Source organism: Alternaria novae-zelandiae, assembly GCF_023758075.1.
Source record: "Alternaria novae-zelandiae strain BMP 2774 chromosome Unknown scaffold_25, whole genome shotgun sequence".
Taxonomy (NCBI): Eukaryota; Fungi; Ascomycota; class Dothideomycetes; order Pleosporales; family Pleosporaceae; genus Alternaria; species Alternaria novae-zelandiae.
Genome location: NW_026056985.1, coordinates 84,755 through 105,234, shown reverse-complemented (window position 1 = coordinate 105,234; position 20,480 = coordinate 84,755). Strand labels below are relative to the sequence as shown.

Below are 20,480 nucleotides of genomic sequence, written 5' to 3'. Positions count from 1 at the left end.
TACGCCCTGCTGACTTTCAAGCACTTGCAATCAGCAGCTCAGACTTTCGACTCATCATGAAAGGACCAAACGCGCCCACTCTACCTAAGCGGGAAGACCTACATCCGTTCCAACCAGTCTCCAGACCCTGTAGTTGTGACAAGAGCCCGTTAGCAGACTGCCCGAAGCACGGCTTGCCCACTCTGCGCAACCTGCTTGGTAAGACCGACCGAACTTGCGAAGAACCACTTCACAAGAAGACTATAGATGCTACTCCCAGGATATTCAATAATTGGAAGTCGGCCATTTGCGATGCTCTCGGTGGTCTGAGCGACGTCAACTCCTGCATGAAATGCATGCGCACCGTATGTTTCCAGTGCTGGTGGTCACACATAATTGTAGAACTCACCATCGATCGAGCACAATATGCATGCGAGATGTGCTGGAAAATGGCATTTGGAAGGTTTCCTCCATTCTCTACTGTCCACCAGACATGGCGTCAGGCTGAACTACGAGGTGACTTCTGCAAATGTCGACGTCCAATTATATATATGTCTTGCATTCCAGGACTCCCAGACGCACTACCTCACTTCCGACACTCTTACTTCAGCCCCATACATTTCTCAGTCTAGCATTAGGAAAGGGTTCTGTTCATGCAGCCTCTGCCTACAACTTCAGGCCATATGCAGCGTCGTATCGTTGGGTTGGATCGGTCGACTCACACAGCCGACCCATGGTTACGTTGATAAGAAACACCCTCGATTGTGTATTCACAGACATATTTCGGCTTTTGCACTCAAATACAACAATACATATTTGACCATATAGTCCCCTTTCACACTCCGACATTGCGAAAGCTCTGACAAGTCACCTGAAGAGACCCTACAAACATGTTTTCCTCTACCGCCCGCATCGCGATGCTTCAAGCCCGATGCTTTCACAAAACCGCCTTGAAGCCTACATTCACTAATGCTACAGCTTCTGAGATGAAGGAAGGTCGTACCCGTTATCACGACACGCACGATCTAATCGAATGTAAACAGTCTCCCACCACACCATCCGACACCAGCGCCCGAGCAGCATGGCAACGCTACCGCGACGTCGAGGCCCACCAGATATGGCTCTCTTCCCCTCGCAAAGAGTCTTTCCAGACGAAATTTTCAACAAAGCATCCAGATCACCCCGAGCCAACGCCCGCAATGACTTTCCGGAAAGACCGCGAGATGCACATAGCTGCACGTCGCGCGTCGGATACCGGGATGGAGGGAAAGATTAACCCAGATCGCAAGCTTGTGGGGACTCGGCTGGGTTACACGAAGGAGACGAAGGAGACGAAGTCACTGCGCTCACGTTGGTTGGACGCGTTGTTGGGTGGTGGTGAAAGGACCTGAATTTCACGCTCGACGCGGCGATCGTTTTGTGTAAGAAGTTTGATTCATTGTGAGACGGGTAGACCTGAATGCATGTATATTGCTAGTACCATAATACAGGGACGCGGTATGGTGTCGACTTCGCTCTCGCGGCTACGTGTTGGTGTTCTTCCCATGGCAGGTGCTGGGCATGGGTCCCGAAGCCCGTGGCTTGCCGACTCAGGTGTTGCTTAGTAATCATCAATAGTCTTCGCGTCTCCCTTCGGCACTCCTCGTTCCATCTCCTCATCATCCTCCATCCGTGACGTCATCACCCGATTCACATCTGCAGCACGTCTTTGCCGCGTCTTTGCGTATCCATACAGTACGGCTGCCGCCATGATGGAAGCTGTTCCGAAGCCTTGCCATCGCGCTTCACCTGAGTGCATCTTATCGCTTGCTCGCTTCTGAACAATCATCTTCGTGGACCTCGGAACAGTTGCTTCTTGAACCGCCATCGCTATTATTTCGCTCAATTTAGTCGATTTGCATCTTACTTGAGCTGTGCACATATGCCAGCAACTATCCTCGTCCTGGTCTGGAAACATCGTTGCGATGGCGGCCCGCGCCTGTCAGTAACATTTACTCAATACGCCACGTTGTCCATATTGCTCTGGTGACGGTCCTATCAGTAAGTTCTGTGGTTGTTGTTTTGCTTCCTGAGTGGAACGACAAACACTAGGAGGCTATGATATGTGGTATGATTGTCATCAAGCTACATGATCCTAAAGGTAATCGACATTGACGCTATTTCTGGTCCATCACTGGCAATTGTCACGCTTGCTTGCTATCACAGGGGTTATAAGGAAGGGCAGAGACATATGTATAGAGAAAGCGACGGCTCCCTTCCCTGGTTATCATCCATAATTCGCTACTGTCTCTGGCCTTTGTCACTACGACCAAAGTGGGTGGCGAGTGCGTACAATCTAGCGTTAATGTGGAGAGAAAGAGAGCGGGGCAGAAGGCAATTCCGTTAGAGGCCGTTGTCACGAGACGTTTACGCCTGCACAGTCAGTGCGCCGTTTCCGAAAGAACTGGGCGACCAATCAGCCAAGGGGTGTACGTGTATATCTCACCTTTCTAGTTTTGAACCCGAAGCGTTTAGGACATAATCAACCCCGCATCGATATCACGGCCAGCAGTTGATCTCTAAAACGATTCTGCATAAGACGTCAAGTCTTGATACAATGGGTAGATACGCCAGAATCAAGTTGCAGACCAATGTCGCCGTCACTTGGCTCATCGAAACTGCTTCCGAGCACGGTGAGTATTGATTTCCCCTTCCGCCACTACCTACGTAACGTACTCTCTAACACGACTTTATTGTAGGCAGCAATGTGCAAGTCGGTGGCGATACCAACTCCAGAGCTTCAGCCGCGGCGACGCCCACGAGCACTTCGATCAAGACAGGCCGGTTGAAGGGAAAAGCGCGCAAAGAAGCAAAGAAGAAGGAGCAACTGCAAAGTCAATCACCCGCGCCTAAGATCAAGGCCTCGAAAACAATCTACAAAGTGTCAACTGAGGAGATTCTTCGCCAAGCCCGCTATCTGGAGAACCTTGACCAGGAACTCGTCATGTCTAAGCCTGCATGGGACGCCTTCAAAGAAGCTGTGCGAGGCCGTACAGAGTACGCCACCAAATTCGCTAACAAACAACCGGACCATGAAGGTAACGCCGGTCACGTATACTTTCTCGACACACTTCGACAGGTAGTCGACATGATTGGAAAGGTTGTTCGAGTCCAGGAAACCTCGCTGGATAATTCGGAAAGACGACAAGACACGGGTCTGACCTTGCATAATTTGTTTGACGTCCTCCGGGACGTTGAGCTGACCGATGATGTACAAGGAACAGCCAACCTGGCTACATCTCCCGACAAAGGTTTAGCTTACGGAACGGCTGCAACTGTACCATCAGCTCGTTATGAGCCGGCTATCGACTCCGACGAGGAATCACGGTTGCGTTGGCTCTGTTTCAAGGACGACGCTGATTCAATTATATCATGGGTAGTCAACCTATGGAAGCAGTACTTTGACCATTCTGAGGAAGATGTAAGCTTAGAGACTAAATCTCTCCTATCAGATCTAGCACTCGATCTGTTGTATAAGATCGAAGACGGCATGGAGCATAACAACGACAAAGTAAAGGAAGCCATGTCCAAGGAGCTAGCCTCACTGAGCAACTGGAGTTCGACCGTCCTTGCCCTCCACGATTTCCGCGCCGCTACATATGAAGGTACAGGATACCCGGTCGTAGTAAAGCTGGTACACAAGAGACAACCCCATCTAGGACTCCATAAATACAAGGATTTCATCTTGTTTGACGCCAGATTTATCCGCTATCTTATAGAGCTACAGCTAGAGATGGTTAGTCATGACAGACCACTTGAGGGACCAAATTGACTGTTCTCAGACACTCCGTTCTGATCTTTGGGAGCAAAATGGACCACCGCCCCCCCACCAACGATGCATCAGTAATGCAAGCCTCGACCTCGTATCCCGCACGATCGCTGGTGCAACTCGTGGAAGCCAGCACTCCATTGCGGCAAGCCTTCTAGACGGGATATGGGGTCTACACAGTCCGAACGCGCATGAGCCTTTCCACTACGCCGCCCGGCTTGCGGAGGTCATGTATGATCAGTCCAACCACTGTCGTTGCGATGGTATATTGTATCCGGAACGGGCGAAAGACAAAACTCTTGAGTTTAACGCCTTGCTCTCGTGGACCTTTGAGTGGCCTGGCGAAATCTTGCGATATTTCGATCTTCGAGCCATTGACTCCAACCACCCTGCCGCAGCCCTCTCTGGATTCCATCGCGACATCTGGAAACATTTTGATCTCAGTATGGCCAGGAAAGAACACATCATCAAGGCATGCGCATCAATTCCCGACCCCGCAGGGACGGCCGAGGCGCGTCTACAATTTGGCGAGGAGCATGTCATGCCATCAGAAGACCCAAACTTCCTGCGCAAGAACAATCCGCTTACACCGGCAAAGCTAGCTCTCAATTTGCAGTTTTTACGAGCTGAGATTGGTTTCGATTTCGCGAACGATGATCTTAGCTTGTTCCTCATGTGCCACTTGTATAACGCACTCCGGCAACTAGGCTATCTTGACGTTCCATGGGAAAAGCTCGACTCACTGATCGACATGCACATCAAGACCATATTTCTTGGTGCACTTCCAACGGAAAGCGCCAAGCAAATGTGCAACCGCGCTTCCATCGCGGTTGGTTGCGCGCCAGAACTTGTTCGAGCTGCAAACACTGGGAAAGGCCGAGTGGCAACCATCAAGAATATGGCGGTATTGAAAGAGAAGAGATTTGGGGCCTTAAGTTTCCCACCCAGCATGGCTATCGTTGCAGATCATCTACATGATCGTGAGCCTCTACGGCGCACATTGACGCGTCTCGATGCTGAGATGGTCGCGAAACACTCTAAAGAGAACAGAAGCTCTCGCGTCAAATCCTTCCTTGACGAAGAAAACCCTACCGCCTTTCTCGATCGTCTTCGCAACCATGTCGCAGACTTCCCACGGTACCTCGCGCTCGACTGTATTGAGCTGACACGCATTTGTGGCGGTCTTCTCAGGAGGTTGAAGTCGGATGACGTGAAAATACTCATGAAGTACGGAGGAGTGGACGAAGTACACCAGCAATATGTCGCGTTGCTAATCCTTCAAGAGCTTGACAATGAAGAGTATATGACACGACCAGGTATGACTGTACCGAAAGTTACGTATGCAGTAGAAGCTGCGGCTATACTGAAGGAGTACATTGAAGGTGGCGAGGATGCTCGAGCAGCGGTTAAAGACTACGTGCAGCGCTGGTAGTTCTGCTCCGCGATGATGACTCTCATACCGTAAATATGTACGCGTAATCTCAGAGACATACCCGCCTATTACCCAGTTCCAGAACCAGATCATTGGCCTTCTCTCTTTCCACAGCTCATAATCCTCTAGCAGTTTTCGTCAAGCTTGTCATAGATTACCTCACGCGCACGAAGCACGCCTGTCACCATACATATACAGTGTTTCCCAATGAAGCCTTATTTCATCTCAGTAACCAGTTGTAGATTTGCCTTGGGCATGCTACATTAAAAGGTTACCACGTCGCCAGCTCGATCTATCCTCCAGGGCTCAGTCCGAGCTAGAGAGTGAGTTATACCCAATGCGGTAAAGTCACTCGGGGGTCCGCACACTCCTTGAGCGCGTCGCAGCGTCCTCAATCTTTCTTCTCCACAACTTCGATGGCGCTCAGGCTTGAAAACAAGAAGTTCGGTTTCCTTCTAACTATGCACTGTCACTTCTCTATCAATCTGGACGAGAATGTGTAAACGTCTTTCAATGCCCGCGGAATCAGCATACGTCCGAATGATGTCACATCGGACGCATTAACCGACGCGGAGGATAGCGCATCAGCACATCATCATGCCATTCGCCCTGTGCTGGCTGAAGGATGTGGGATTGTGCATTTGCTGCTATTATCGTTGCAGCGGGGGACTAAGCACTGCATACCCAAAACAACTCGCACGACCTTGAGCTCGCGGCCCACTGGAATATTGACAACGACCAGCATTTTGGTTTCTATTACACGTTCTGGACACCGAAACTTTTAGTACTGTCGCATCACCTATCGAGTCGGGTATTCTCTCTCCACGTTGGATACCAGCACTTGTCATGTCGTCGACACGCGCCAATGAGCACAACAGCGGGAAACGAAACAGTAACGCATCACAGCTGCCAGTATGGCGCCGAAGACTACGTCGCATAAAGTTACCGATACTCCCAGTTCACAATCAGGAGGGCAATAGAGATCTCGAAGTCACCACAAGCAAAGGCCACCTCTATTTTCTCGACCAGTTTCGCGACAAGGTACCTCTACGCATTCGCAACCGATTTATTGCAATGATCTCTGAGTTCGTGGGAACATTTTTCTTCATGCTCATCGGACTAGGCGGCAACTCGGCCGTCATCAACAACACAGCGGCTGCTGCACAGTTTAATGGAGGCGAATGCTTCAGCAGATCCTGCTAAGATCCTGCTCATCGCTACGGTCTGGGGCGTGGCTGTCACGGTCAATGCCTGGACCTTTTTCAGGATTAGCGGTGGGCTTTTTAACCCTGCTGTAACTATGGCTTTGGTGCTCATCCGCGCCGTACCACCACTTGATGGTCTTCTCGACGTCTTCAGCCAGCTTGCAGCATCTATCTTGGCAAGCGCCATTGCTTATGGACTCCTACCTGAAGGTGCTCTTGCAGCCACTGAGCTGGGAGAGAACACAACCGTCACGCAGGGGCTGTTCATCGAAATGTTCATTACCGCCCAGGTCGTTGTGTCCATATTCATGTTGGCGACGGAAAAGCACAAGGCTACATTCATCGCGCCTGTGGGTATCGGATTAGCTGTATTTGCATGCGTTCTCATGTAAGTCTTCCCTATATTCTCCGCAGCTATTTGTAGTCAGCACTACACGATTAGGGCAAGTTACTCACGAACTATAGGGCTTCAACCTACACCGGCGCAGCCATCAACCCAGCTCGCTCTTTTGCGGTCTGTGTGGTGCAGGGAAGCTTTCCACACTACCATTGGATCTATTGGGTTGGTCCCGGGCTGGGTGCACTGCTGGCAACTGCTTTCTACCAGTTGGTACGCAAGCTGGAGTACTGGACGGTGAACCCCAACGTCGACGACTACGAGACGAAGGTTGGCGAGACCATTCGAGACGTCGCGAGCAGAGTGGCAGACATATCAAATGTTCCAGGCACGAGGTCAAACGATCCGACGAGGATGCCAGAGGGACTGTGATTACTTGACAGATCCACTGAAATTCAATCTGTTCAACACACAGAGTGCATCGGGGCGATGTATGTCTCTTTTGGTCTTTGCATAGAGTACAGGTCATCTCGTGCTTCTATACAGATACGCGTACATGTGCAATGATATAGCTATATTGGAAGCGTCTACAAACAGCAAGAAAGCATTGCGGTATTGATACGGCCATAGCGATCAGACTTATTTGCAATAGAACGGTAGCTTTAGTTGTCAGTCCGGTCCTAACTCCAAGAAAGAAACAATGCGGACGCGATAAGGTCGGACCTGCTTGATGCACGGGCCATTTGGACCCGTTGGTACTGTAGCGTGCCCGAAACCTGGTAAACCCCAATGCCATCATCATCCACCAACATGCCCAGGCATGAAGCAATCCCAATCTCCTTGACGGAATACCAGGCTCTTCACTTTTCACTGACCTTCCTATTCAACATTACTGCGCCGCTTGCAAAGGATGCGGGCAACACGAGGCGCCCACTGCAGACCTTGTTTATCCGAGATGCCGGTTGCTGGTGCCTCTTGGCGGGGACGCAGCGCGCCTTGGGAGGCTTAACACCTGCTCAATGCGGCAACTACGATGCGCATATCAATTAGACTGATAGATGCAGTGGAAGGTAGATAAATAGGTTCGTTGCCTGGCCTGAGCACGACAGGTGCTTTGTTGCATTCGTCTTGAGTTTCTACCCGACGTATCGTTCTTGCTTCTTGCAAGTGCGTCGCCATGCGCTCTTTCGCGATCCTCGCTGCGGCGCTGCCGTTGATTCACGCCATCGACCCTCCGCGCATGCCACACCAACCTCTCGGCAATGGCACAAAGCGTCTGAGTTACAATGAGACCACCAACGCTCCTGGTTCTTTGACGCCCTCAACCCGATCTTTCACCTGGGTTGGCACCGGAGAGGATGGCGATTACATCTACACAGCCGCGTCTGGAGACTTTGTCTTCGAGAACGTCGCCACTGGCGAATCCTCAACTTTCATCTCGGCTGATCAGGTCCCGGCTGACTACTGGGACTACTTCATCTCGCCCGATGCGACCAAAGTCATGTGGGCCGTCAACTACACCAAGCAGTACCGCCACTCTTACTTCGCCGACTACCTGATCATGGATGTTGCGACTGGAGAGTCCGTATCTCTTGATCCCGAGTCCGTCGGCGATATTCAGTACGCTGAATGGAGCCCGGTTTCGTCATCTCAGGTTGCATTCGTCAAGGGCAACAACCTGTACATGTCCACCAATGGCACCATCTCCCAGATTACTGAGGATGGAGGCCCCGACTACTTCAACGCCATTCCCGATTGGGTCTACGAGGAAGAGATCTTTGGCGATCGCTACACTCTGTGGTTCTCTCCCGATGGAACTAGGATTGCTTTCCTCAGCTTCAACGAGACTGGCGTCGGCACATTCAGAATCCCATACTATATTGAAGACGATGCGGAATACGTTCCCGTCTACCCCAACGAATTGGAGCTCCGCTACCCCAAGGTTGGCACCAAGAACCCCACGGTGGTCATGAACTTGCTCGATGTTGAGTCTGGTGAATACACCAACGTTCCCATTGATGCTTTCCCAGAGGACGATCTCGTCATTGGCGAAGTCGTCTGGCTTACTGAGGAGCACAGTAAGGTCATGTACCGCGCTTACAACCGTGTCCAAGACATGGAGAAGCTGGTACTTGTTGACGTTGAAGCTGGGTCATCCAAGGTCACTCGCGAGCGCGACGGTACCGATGGATGGCTAGAGAACCTGATGCAGGTTCGCTACATCGGAGCTGTTGAGACTGCAAACGCGTCTTACGGAAACGCTACCGAGTACTACATGGACCTTTCTGATATGAGCGGCTGGGCGCACATCTACCTCTTCCCCGTCAGCGGCGGAGAGCCCATCGCGCTGACATCTGGCGAATGGGAGGTTCTCAGCGTTCTCAAGGTTGACTACTCTCGCGGACTCATCTACTACACCTCCACCGAGCACCACAGTGCTGAGTCCCACATGTACTCTGTCAGCTTTTCCGGCGAGAAGACTGCCCTGGTCGACGATACCGTGACCGCTTTCTGGACCGCATCTTTCTCTTCCGGTGGCTCATACTATGTCTCTCGTTATGCCGGTCCCGACGTGCCATACCAGGAGCTCTACTCCATCAACTCCACCGAGCCAATTCGCACGATCGTCAACAACACTGCGCTTTACGAGAAGCTTCAGGGCTACGCTCTTCCCAACATCACGTACCTTGATATGGAGCATCCTTCCGGATACACCCTTGATGCCATGCTCCGTCTTCCTCCCAACTTTGACCCCAGCAAGAAGTACCCACTCATCCTCCTTCCGTACGGTGGTCCCAACGCCAAGGAGGTACAAAAGTCCTTCAACGCGCTCAACTGGAAGGCTTACATTGCATCTGATCCCGAGCTGGAGTACGTAACTCTCACCGTCGACAACCGTGGTACCGGTCGTAAGGGTCGTGCTTTCCGATCTCTCGTCACCTCTAACCTCGGTGAACTTGAGGCTGAAGACCAGATCTGGGCTGCCAAGGAGATGGCAAAGAACGAGTGGATCGACAGCGAGCACATTGGTATCTGGGGTTGGTCGTACGGCGGCTACCTCTCCTCCAAGGTCGTTGAGGTCGGTGACCCAATCATCAGCTACGCCATGATCACCGCCCCTGTCAGTGACTGGCGTTTCTACGACTCTCTCTACACCGAGCGTTACATGAAGACACCCGATATTAACCCCGAAGGCTACAACCGTAGTCGTGTCCACGACGCTACTGGCTTCAAGAACATCGCTGGTGGTGTTGTCATCCAGCACGGTACCGGTGATGATAACGTGCACTTCCAGAACTCGGCTGCGCTAGTCGACCTTCTGATGGTCAACCAGGTCACTCCTGAGAAGATGCAGAACACTTTTTTCACCGACAGTGACCACAGCATCAACTTCCACAACAACGGCAAGTTCTTGTACAAGCAGCTGAGCAAGAAGCTATACGAGGAGAAGGCTCGTAAGGGTGACAGCTTTGGCGGACATCAATGGAGCAAGAGGGCTTTGGGACGGAAATGGAGGGCTTGAACGCGCTTCAAGTTCAGTCAAAAGTCATGTAATCTTTAGTTCCAACAATGCCATAATGTAATGAGTATCCAAAGGTCTACCAACTCTCACTTCACACCTCATCTTGTCAAGCACCCTCTTCACTATTTACCTCGTTTCGAACAATTATGCCTTCTTCGTACTCGTCATCATGTCGTTTCGAAAGAATCAACGCGTCCAGATCGACAGTGCCGTGTCGAGAGCGCCATGCGTTAGGGCGTCAAGGTCTGCAAGGCGAATCGCCGCTTCTAAAGCTGATGTGTGTGTGTCTAGGTAAATAACCGAATCAGCAAGGGTGACAATCAACGCTGATGCATGAGACAAACGCGATTTCTAGGCGTATAGTGAAGAATCTAGCACTCGCTAGTCGCATTGCGCTCGTCTGAGACTCCAATCACTAACAAACAAACCAGCGATATAACACAGCTCAGAACGGTCTATCGCCGCCACCACATCTACTGAACGCTTGAACAGACCTCACCCTAGCCGAACAACATTGCAGACCAGACCCGTCTTACGATGACGGTGCAGCGCGAAGACACGCCGAACGACAACTCCCAAAAGTTTCAACATATGAAGACAGTATCCAGTCTTGCAGATGGACACCGCTACGCACTACAGTACTTCCCCGAAGAGCTGCAAGCGCTGCTAAACATAGCCTCGCTCAAGCTCGACGAGCGTGTCCCTGGTCACTTCGGCGCGATCCTAGGATGGCAGAAAGATTCTGGAGAAAAGTCTGAGCACCCACGGGTGACGATGAAACCCTTAGAGATTCTCTGGGATCTGGAACACCGTACTATAGTACTGTCCGATTCGTTTCCATTTAGTAGGAGTACTTGGAAGGTCGTTGACATTGATCGCGAGGAAGCACTACCAGTATTGCGGCGCGGTTACGACCTTGTACCGCCGTTCTCAATTATCCTCACGGTAATTGACCATGATCACTTGGTCTTGCTGGAGGTATTCTTCCGCTATAACCTCCTGGTGCAAGGCTTTGACGACGCTATCGACAGCTTCAAGCACGACTTCTGGCTTTGCTTCGAGAAGCTTTGTCACCATGTTGCGGAGCAAACATCGGCAGCCGATGCGCAAGAAAAGGAGGACGACGCGTATGGGTCTGAGAAGACCGAGGCGTCCACGGCTACTCAGATACAAGACGCAAAGCTTGATACCCTCACCAGCGAAGTCGATACTAGCGAGCATGTACACCAAGACAGCAGTGCAGCGCCAGATGCCAAGGAGGAAAAGGCGGACGCCACCGGCGACCATATTGCGGACCAGCTCGCAAAAGCGCATGAGGAAGCAGCCGGATGGAAAAAGGCTTACGAAGGTGAGAAGAACTTCTCAGCAAAACTAAGGTTTGTGCTACGTAAGCACGTGGCAAGGACGGATGAGCTTGCTGCCAAGCTCAAAGAGCGAGAAGGGGAAGTGCAAGAGTGGAAGGAGAAGTATGAAGCCTTGTGCAAAGAGATCCGGGAGGCTTAAGCTATCTTGACCGCTCACGGATGTAGCTGGTCGCATAACATGGGAGTGAGAGAAGGTCGGTCAAGCAATATTATCTAACGACTAGTAGTGAGCACACATACTCGCTGCAGAGTTCATATTGATCCCACATCTCGTCTCCTCCACATCTATAGCCCTGTAAACATAACAGCTACTTGAGATACACCTCAACCCTAATTGACATTCAACTCATCGAACGACGAGTTCAACTAAGTTCCACTACTTCGATCATTCCCATCATGTGCAAACCGATGAGGCCTCCAATCGCCTCCACCGCTACTTGGCCTGCTTCTATCACCCCTGCCGTATTGTCCTCCATCACCGCCATTATCAGAGCCCTGATAACTACCTGGACTATTCATTACAGGACTAGAACGCTCTGAGCTCCTACCCCTACCATGTCCACCTCTGCCTTCAAATCCACCTCTTCCCCTAGGACTAAAAGATCCACGACGACCACCGGGACTCATGTCGACAGGACTAGAAGGCTTCGAACCCCGACCGCTACCGTAGCTATTCCTGCTGTCAGGTCTACTCCTGTTAGGGTTTGGAAAATTCCCATGAAAGCCACCTGGACTAAAACCTGCGGAGCTGGGAGATCCTGGGCCTCCACGACTTTGCGGCCGAGAAGATATTCCCAGTGCTCTATTCTTGCAACCTGTCTCTCTCGAATGCTTAGGCCAGTCTAGATACCGCCTTCCATTGGGCAATTGAACCATGTCGACCGGGACGTCAATGTCACAGTACTTGCAAAGGGCTGTTACAGTATCAGACATAGGGGACGGGCCAACTGGCAGTGACGATGCGCTGCTATGGGGAGTGGTCACGCCTGAAGCATTGTTGGCCACACTAGTATCGATAGTAGGCTGTGGTTTGGCGGCAGGAGAGTCAGGATTCTCTTGCGCTGGGGAGTTGGTTGACGAGGGCGCACTTGGAAGGCTTGCCGTTCTAGCAGCAAATTTCTGGATCTCTGGATCGAACTCTTGTTCATCGTCATCTGCCCAGCTTTTTCTTGTGGCTGGGCTCCCACTGGCCTCGGCGGCTGGCGCCATGGGAAGTTTCACTACAGGACTCAAGGCTTCATCAACTTCTGCGCTTTCGCCACCGGTCGTCGGTCTCCCGTCTGGGGCTGTGGGAATTTGAGCGGCCACCTCTACCCAGCTATCATCAGGTGCAGTTCCTGACGTGTTCGATTGTTGAGGCGAGGTCGGCAACTTCGTGATATCTGGCTGCGACTTGTCTCTCTGCTCTGAAGCGTCACTAGAATTGTTGTCCTGTAGTCCTTCGCCATGCTCCTCAGCTTGATCTTCACTTTCCTTTGCCTGACTGTGCTCTTCCAACGTCGCTTCTAGATCCATCTTTTGCCTCTCCAACGACTCGACTTGGCTCGTAAGACCGTCCAGCTGCTGCCTGTTCTGCGCTTCATCTGCTTTCATCGTTTCGATATGGGCCTCGTTCTTTCCGATGTCTTTGGTGAGTACATCGTTTCTGACTTCTAAGTCAGCCCTCTTGAGACTCTCCGCCTCTAGCTTTTCTTTGAGATCATCTATAATCGTGCTCTGATCCATTCCTGGCTGTCTCGTGCCCTCATCAAGCCCAGCGAGCCTCTCGTTTGCTTCCTTTTGCTGGTCTCGTTCATGCTCAGCTGATGACAGATCATCTCGTAGTCTGTTGACCACAGCCAAATGGTTTTCGATCTCGTATGCCATTCTTTGCTGATCACTTCGAGATGATGACAGGCTTGTCTCCAAATCACTGATCATTGAAGACAGACGGTTGTTCTCTTGTCGCATCTCATTCTGATCGCTCTGCGCAGTTAATAGCTTACTCTCCAATTCCTCGAGTTCAGACGACATTTGCGTCGTCTCGTCTCTCGCCGTAGTCCGATCGTTTTGAGCCAATGCCAGTCTTTCCTCTAGTCCCTCGATCTCGTTTTCGTAGTTTTTTATCGTTTCCTCCTGCTGCTTCATCGCGGGGTCTCCATTGGCAGCAACACGCTCCTTTTCTTGCTCAAGGATTCGTAAAGACCGTTCAGTTTGGGTGACCTGAGTTTGGAGCTCTTCATTCTGCATGAGCAGTGTCTTGTACTCATCACTCTGCTCCTCTCCATCGGACTTGGTGGCGCGCTCAAGATCTTCCTTCAAGCTCACATTGGCCTGCTCTAGCTCGTCCTTTTGTTTGATAATCTCGCTCATCTTGCTCTCCAAATTCTTCATATGTGATTTGACCGCCACAAGCTCGTTCGCATCCGCCGAGCTTACATCCGTTGTTGGCCGCACAGTCGAGGGTCTCTTGACATCGTGAGTACCAGCGCCAATGGTTTGGAAATGATCAACATGTTGGCTGAGATCGTTAATCCGGTCGCTAATAGTATTGAATCGATCGGTGGCTCCATCTGCCTTCTCGCGAAGCTCGCCGATACTGGCGTTGATGGCGTTCAACTGCTGCGGTAACTGTTCGAAAGTAGCGAACCCTTCCTGCAAGGTCCTCATCTGCGCATCGTGCCACTGCCTCTGCAATCCAATGTCACGAACACGGCGAATCCAGTGAAGAAGTAAGGCTCCGGAACCGAATGCAACAAAGACCGCTGCAAGAAAGACAACATCGTCGGGTGTAGTAGGCATCGCGCTGAGCGCACGTCGTGCAAAGGTGTATCTCTCCATGATTGTCGATTTTGCTTCAAGACTGGCAGAGGTGAAACAGTGTGTCTTCTAAGTCCGATCATCTGCGGATGTTGAGCGAACATATCGAGTTCGCGTGGAACAAAGGCACAGCGCAAGAGATAAAGGCGAAAGGTTCACAAAGACGCTGTCTGAACAAAGAGGTAAGGAATGCAACCATCTTGCAATTCTGAAAGAAGTTGCCGATCGCGATTGCGGGTTCCAAATTCGTTGACCCAGGGGTCCAGCAGAAGCACCATAACCTTTGCCAAATGAGGAGCGGTGCACATATGCCTCAAGCAGTCCCCGGTATGTCCGAGATCTCCAGAATCTCGTCCAATAGTTCAACAAATCTGACAGCCATCTTCTTTCCGCCCGCTTCGTTTGGCTCAACCCTCGCTGTATAGTCATCGGCCAGCTGGCCATCGAGTACCTCATACAGGGCGCAAGGCACTATCTCCGTACCCTTAATCCGTATCGTTTTCGTCGCCATCTCGTATATCGCTCCAATGGCGGCTTGCAGCTGCCCCGGGTACGAGTTGTATCCTAGCGCCTTGAGCTGCGCATCAGCCCAACTGGTCTGCCCTAGACCCGACTCGAGTGGGAAGTATATCATGCAGACGATGACGGCGCGAGGCTTGGTTTTGGCGGTGAGGCGAGCGATGTAGTCTTGGGTCTTAGTACCGAACATGTGCTTGAAGTACTGCAGTGCGCTTGCGGTCCCGTTCTCTAGGTTTTTGCGTTGCGTCAGCCAGGCGAGCTGTAACATATGTCGTATCGTGGAAGGGTTCGGGCGTAGCGCAATGTCGTTGGCGCCAACGCTGACGATCAAGACGTCGTTCGAACGAATATTATCGCGAATGAACTCGTCGTGCGGTAGGAGTACGTCGTCTCGATCTCGAAGCATGGATTCTTCTACAGCCGTGTTAATACAAGTCGCACGATGCTCGAGCAGGTTGTTCATCCAGAACGCGACATCTGGCTTCGGAACACAATGGTGCTTGAATGCTTTATCGTAGATGCCTGGCAGGTGGGTTGGAACGATAGGGCTAGTCTTGTCAACCCAGTGCTTGTTGTCAAGAGACGAATCCCCCGCCAAATATACGATCGGTTTGTCCGGCCGTTCTGCAAGCGTAATGTTGCGGAAAGTGGCTAGGTCGTCGATAGGATGGCCCTTCCACTCGAAGTAAAAGCGGGCGCACTGAATCTGTTCCATGGTAAATGGGGATGAGGATGCCATTGTTCGCGAGATGTAGGCTGTCGTCAGGGAGAACAGGCTCCAGTCGGATGACCTATGGCAGCAACACGCGACGCTGCCACGGCCACAGTCATGTGATGTCGTCTACATATACGAGGAGAAACGCAGAGGTTGTATAGACGCGACTTCGCGCGGGGTTGAAAGCAAGCATCTTCGTGATGCGCGTGTGACGATAGACAACGTGGAAGCTACCTAGGTATCCATGGATCGCGTCGAAGATGCGTGGGCGCGCACGGATCCCTGCACTAACGACGTCATATCCGGTAGCTGGCCGAGCAGTGTCCAAATCAGGTAGATCTTGAAAAGACGTAGCCCTGTAGATTGCGGTGAGCTTTCACGGGCTTGCAGCGTGTCTCGGGAAAGTTGAACGATCCTGGTGAATTGGGCGATACGGGCGACTTCCAAGGTTCCGTGGCGGCACGTCGAGCAGTTCAGCATTTCGTCACCCATACTTGAATATTTGAGAGCAGCATGTTCACGAACTAAAAGTTGATTATTGATCTATTCAGTGAATCGAGGCGACTTGATGAAGAAGGCTATGCCTATGCTACATTGCTGTGCCGAAATGTAGCCAAAAGCTGTTCCTGCATAGCAAACTGCTCGTTTTTGGCAGCGAGCTCATCACCCAACGTGCGATGCGCAGGATCCAAGCACTTGGCTTGATTACGGATCTGTGCTTCCAGAGCTTCAGCATGCGCCCGATACTGATGAACGGCCTTGTCTAGCTCGACAACACGCTTGGTCTTTTCTGCATGGTCCTTCTCGACATCCTCCATGAGGGCTACAAATTGGTTGGCAATCTCTTTGGGCCCTTTGATGTCGACTTTGGAAGTCGAAGACATGGCGCTTTTGACGCGCTGGAACAAAGAGTAGTTGCGCTTGTTGCTTGGTTTGATGTTGATTGTCAAGGCCACGTTGGGTAGATCGGGTGTAGCTCGCGTGTTAGCAGCAGAAGTGGTCATCTTGAATGGTGGGTCGCTGAGGTTGTTGATGGACTTACCGAGATCCTCCAGTCCAGCTAGCATGTCAGGGTTGATTACGGACTTGTTTGCGACAATTGGCGTGCGTGGAGAGGTCGAAACGTTTTGTAGGTCGGAGAGAGTCAGTGTACATTTGTTCCTTGTTTCTTGTTCCTGATTCAGAGCCTTCAGTGTGGATATGACAGACACGAGCTTCGACTCCAACTCGGTACACTCCAGCGAAAGGCTATGGTTTTCTGAGGTCAAGCCTTCAACTTCCAGCTCTAGGGCACGCAGCTCGGCTTTGTTGTCTTCAGGAGCGGTGGGAGTAATGCAGACATTTGTCAAAGGACCAAAGGAAAGAGATTGGGTCGCCGTGTCGTCGAGATCGATATCATGGAATTTGCTAGAAGCAAAATGCTGTTCGGCGCGTAAACTGCCAATGACTTCTTTGAGATGATTAACTTCGTTGTGGCGTCGCTCATTCTCATCTCTCAGTTCCCGGATACATTCCAAATCCGTAGCCTGGCCATCAGTCAGATCTGCATTAGCCTTCGCAAGATGACGAAATCCTTCTGCTTCTGCTTCGGCGGCGGCCAGTAGTTCTTGAGCATCCACAAGCTGCTGGGATATAAGCTTTTGGTGCTCCTCACAGCCGTGCTCGTGATGCATATCTGTTGGGCGGCGGTTGGCTAGCCTAGTCTGGGCGCCGTGATACGCGTTCTCAGGAGGAGGCTTGAGGTTAGATAATCGAGCTTCCAGTTGGTCAATCCTAGTATCCTTGGCACCGAGTTCGGTTTGTAGCTGAGCGATGACGTGCGTTGCTTCTTGGTCCTCCTTGGTACGCTTCTCCGTTATTTTCCCACGAACAACTTCTTTTTCCATCTCGCGAAGCTTCTGCTCACTGTCTTCTCGCAATTTGGCTATCTTAACCTCGAGGGCTTTGAAGTCTCTTGACTGTTTATTGGACGCACTGGTCATGTCATAGATCTCATCTTTCTTCTTTGCTACTTCGTTCTTGTAGAATTGGAGTTCGTGAGAAACTTCGTTACGCATGTTCGTAGCCAGAGCCGAAGAACTTTCAAGTTCGGCGACTCTCGCTCTCAGTTCTGCGACTTCCAGGCCTTGCTCAGAGAGCATGCTATCGTGACGCGAAGCCATGGCGATTTTCTCCTCGGAGTCATTGGGGATGAAAGGCGAAGTCGGCGGTGCTGAGTCCTGGTCAGACATCTCTACACTGCTCGTACCCAAGCGGAGGCTTTTGGTCGGAAATTCTAGGTCAATCCAGGGATGAGCCCTTTAGTCCAACTGGTCGCGCATTGTAAATGCAGGCGAACACCATATCGCTTCATTGTACTCGTCACAGGGTACTGGTGCACGGCACAAGAACTCTTCGACCATATCCTCGCGGCATGTTGTAGCAACAATGCAACAGCGAAACTGTTGCTAGAGCTAGACGACCTGTTGCATCACGGGCCGCGGCGATGTTGGTTGCGCTAGGTATCCTCATGCCACTATATGTCAGCGAACATGATTCGATAGAGGCTGACGCTTCACATAGCCTCAAGACTCCGTGATGATGTGCCGCTGTACGTTCGTTGGCGGACATTGACCCGGTTCGTTGCATCGGTTTGGTGAATTAATCAGAGTTGGGCCATGGAATGCACTTTTGTGCATCTCGCAGCGCACTGCAAATGTTGAAGAACTACAAAGCCAGCAGTCTAGTAGGCGGTGTATACGTGATGCGGCGCTGGGCTGCATCTGCCGTGTTGCCGGCATACCCTTGGCCGCGTCACGTCGCAGGCTGTGGAAAATGAAACCGTGCACCGCCACATATGTTTGACGACGCTGCCCAAACACCGAGCGTGGGACCTTTGTGTTGAAACAAGACGCTCGACGCGTCCGAAAATAAAGCTGTCAAGTTACAGATTATTTTGAGATGAAGGAACGCGAAGATTGATTGTCGTGCGGGGGACAAGGCCAGGACAAAGAGGAGAAGATGCGAGAAGGTTGTGCAACACGTCGCATCGCCAGCGGCACTAAGAGCTGGGATCGCGGCGACTGACCAATCATGGACGCGACATGTGGCTCCCTGATCATGCGCCACTGCGAGTGACGTCGGTTTCAGGGAAATCAAGAAGGGACAAGGTCGTGGCAGCATCATCGCCTGCCAGCCTGTGCGGAGGCATAAAGAACCAGGCCGCCGCTGTGTTGCAGGCCTTATCGAGCCTCTCTACACCCAACTGCTGCAAACAACAAATACCATCGACTTTCGGTAGCGAAGACATCTGCAGCCACAATCTGCCTACCCGCCCGTAGCCCCTGCAGCCATCCATCGCGTAGCCGTAGCGCCTATCTACCATCAAAATGGTCGCACCCGCTCTTGTCCTAGGCCTGCGCGGCGTACAAGTCGTCTTCAGCATCATCGTGCTGGGTCTTACAGCCTACAGTATGTTGCACACAGACCGCCCGATGCCGTAGCGTTACTAACATGTCTTCAGTTGTCGATGCCTACGTCACCTGGGTGCCGGCGAGCGTCGCCTTCATGCTCTTCACATCCATCTGGACCCTCCTGGCTGTCGCATATCTCGTCCTTGCACCAGCTCGCTTCCCCGCTGCAGCCCACAAGTTTGCCATTGGCGGAGTTGAGTTCATTACCATGATCTTCTGGTTCGCCGCTTTCGTTGCAGTAGCCACTCGATGGGGCAACAACTGGTGGGCTGGCCGCCAAGGCACTTTCTACAGCTGCGGAGTCGCTGCGATCGTCTTCTCTGCTTTCAACTGGTATGCAACCTAATTTTCACCCGCGAATGTGTACTGACATACCACAGGGTTGCCTTTGTTGCTTCGACCGTGCTTGCGGCGCTGCACATCCGCAGCTCCCCCAGGAATGACACCGCTCCTGCGCCGAACATGGCCGGCGTCTAAACGACGATTCTCTGTCGCGCGATACGGTCCAGACCAGCTGTTGGTCTTATAACTCATGATACCCATATCTTTCCTAATCTTACTCTTGTACACGCGGTTAGAATGTAATGTCCAGCGTGGCGTTCGTGTCATGGTGCGTCCGAACCCCCGATACCACGTTTATGATACATGCTCTTAAAGCGTCCCAAATAATGAGATTCTTGACTTTGATCTACTAGTTGCAGATGTCAGCTACAGTTTTGGGTGATGATTGCCACGACGGCCCTGCGGCAATCGCGACTGACAGCGCCCCACCTTTAGCGACGCCGGCGGCCACCAACCTGGAGATCATCGACCCTGCTTGGAGCAGTCGACGCTTACTGCAGAACTTTGTCAACTCCAGATATTCTCATCTCACCTCACTTAAGCTGTTTTACTTTTTTGCTGCCTCTCCCAAAGACGCGTCGGCTGCAACCAAGCGGTGCGCTACCCGACGCGAGTCATCATTCCCTCCTACACGCATCCATGCGAATCAGCAACGAAGCCAGCGCTGGTCGTAGGCCCTTGGCCAACGCCGCATTTACGACTACCACTCGCCAAGTTTCCGGGAAGTCTGACCGATTGTTGAAGCGCGTACCGTGGATGCCGTTCATGCTCAGCAACAAGAGGGAATGCCTTGTGGAGATCTCTTACCTTAAGTACCGCTTGGCTGGGATGCGGTACATCCGACTCTTCCTGAGTGCTGTTGGACATTGATGAAGCGCCCACCAGGAATCAGGATTACCATGCATTGGGGCTAACCTACCCCGGGAAGGACTCGGTGGCTGGCCCACTCACTCTATCTGTCTCGCGTGCATGTTCGGAGCAATCCCACGCGCTTCCCGTCGATGA

At 51.8% G+C, this 20,480-nt stretch overlaps 8 protein-coding genes across 8 annotated transcripts; 5 read left to right on the top strand and 3 right to left on the bottom strand.

Moving 5' to 3' along the window:
• Nucleotides 1–2,575: 2,575 nt before the first annotated feature.
• J4E88_009573 (uncharacterized protein) lies at nt 2,576–5,219 on the top strand (the record flags this gene model as incomplete). The annotated part of the gene is made up of 3 exons (XM_049403172.1): nt 2,576–2,651; nt 2,718–3,754; nt 3,801–5,219. 3 exons carry the CDS (start codon nt 2,576–2,578, stop codon nt 5,217–5,219), a joined length of 2,532 nt encoding a protein of 843 aa, XP_049250946.1.
• A 1,171-nt stretch (nt 5,220–6,390) lies between these two features.
• Nucleotides 6,391–7,193, top strand: J4E88_009572 (uncharacterized protein; the record flags this gene model as incomplete). The annotated part of the gene is made up of 2 exons (XM_049403171.1): nt 6,391–6,812; nt 6,890–7,193. 2 exons carry the CDS (start codon nt 6,391–6,393, stop codon nt 7,191–7,193), a joined length of 726 nt encoding a protein of 241 aa, XP_049250945.1.
• Nucleotides 7,194–7,938: 745 nt separating this feature from the next.
• J4E88_009571 (uncharacterized protein) lies at nt 7,939–10,284 on the top strand (the record flags this gene model as incomplete). The annotated part of the gene is made up of 1 exon (XM_049403170.1): nt 7,939–10,284. The coding sequence occupies one exon, from the start codon at nt 7,939–7,941 to the stop codon at nt 10,282–10,284; it is 2,346 nt and encodes a 781-aa protein (XP_049250944.1).
• A 537-nt stretch (nt 10,285–10,821) lies between these two features.
• J4E88_009570 (uncharacterized protein) lies at nt 10,822–11,787 on the top strand (the record flags this gene model as incomplete). The annotated part of the gene is made up of 1 exon (XM_049403169.1): nt 10,822–11,787. One exon carries the CDS (start codon nt 10,822–10,824, stop codon nt 11,785–11,787), a length of 966 nt encoding a protein of 321 aa, XP_049250943.1.
• A 906-nt stretch (nt 11,788–12,693) lies between these two features.
• J4E88_009569 (uncharacterized protein) lies at nt 12,694–14,468 on the bottom strand (the record flags this gene model as incomplete). The annotated part of the gene is made up of 2 exons (XM_049403168.1): nt 12,694–12,753; nt 12,963–14,468. The coding sequence occupies 2 exons, from the start codon at nt 14,466–14,468 to the stop codon at nt 12,694–12,696; spliced, it is 1,566 nt and encodes a 521-aa protein (XP_049250942.1).
• A 292-nt stretch (nt 14,469–14,760) lies between these two features.
• Nucleotides 14,761–15,681, bottom strand: J4E88_009568 (uncharacterized protein; the record flags this gene model as incomplete). Its single annotated transcript, XM_049403167.1, has 1 exon — nt 14,761–15,681. One exon carries the CDS (start codon nt 15,679–15,681, stop codon nt 14,761–14,763), a length of 921 nt encoding a protein of 306 aa, XP_049250941.1.
• A 584-nt stretch (nt 15,682–16,265) lies between these two features.
• J4E88_009567 (uncharacterized protein) lies at nt 16,266–17,912 on the bottom strand (the record flags this gene model as incomplete). Its single annotated transcript, XM_049403166.1, has 1 exon — nt 16,266–17,912. One exon carries the CDS (start codon nt 17,910–17,912, stop codon nt 16,266–16,268), a length of 1,647 nt encoding a protein of 548 aa, XP_049250940.1.
• Nucleotides 17,913–19,049: 1,137 nt separating this feature from the next.
• J4E88_009566 (uncharacterized protein) lies at nt 19,050–19,610 on the top strand (the record flags this gene model as incomplete). The annotated part of the gene is made up of 3 exons (XM_049403165.1): nt 19,050–19,131; nt 19,184–19,466; nt 19,514–19,610. The coding sequence occupies 3 exons, from the start codon at nt 19,050–19,052 to the stop codon at nt 19,608–19,610; spliced, it is 462 nt and encodes a 153-aa protein (XP_049250939.1).
• Between the last annotated feature and the right edge of the window lie 870 nt (nt 19,611–20,480).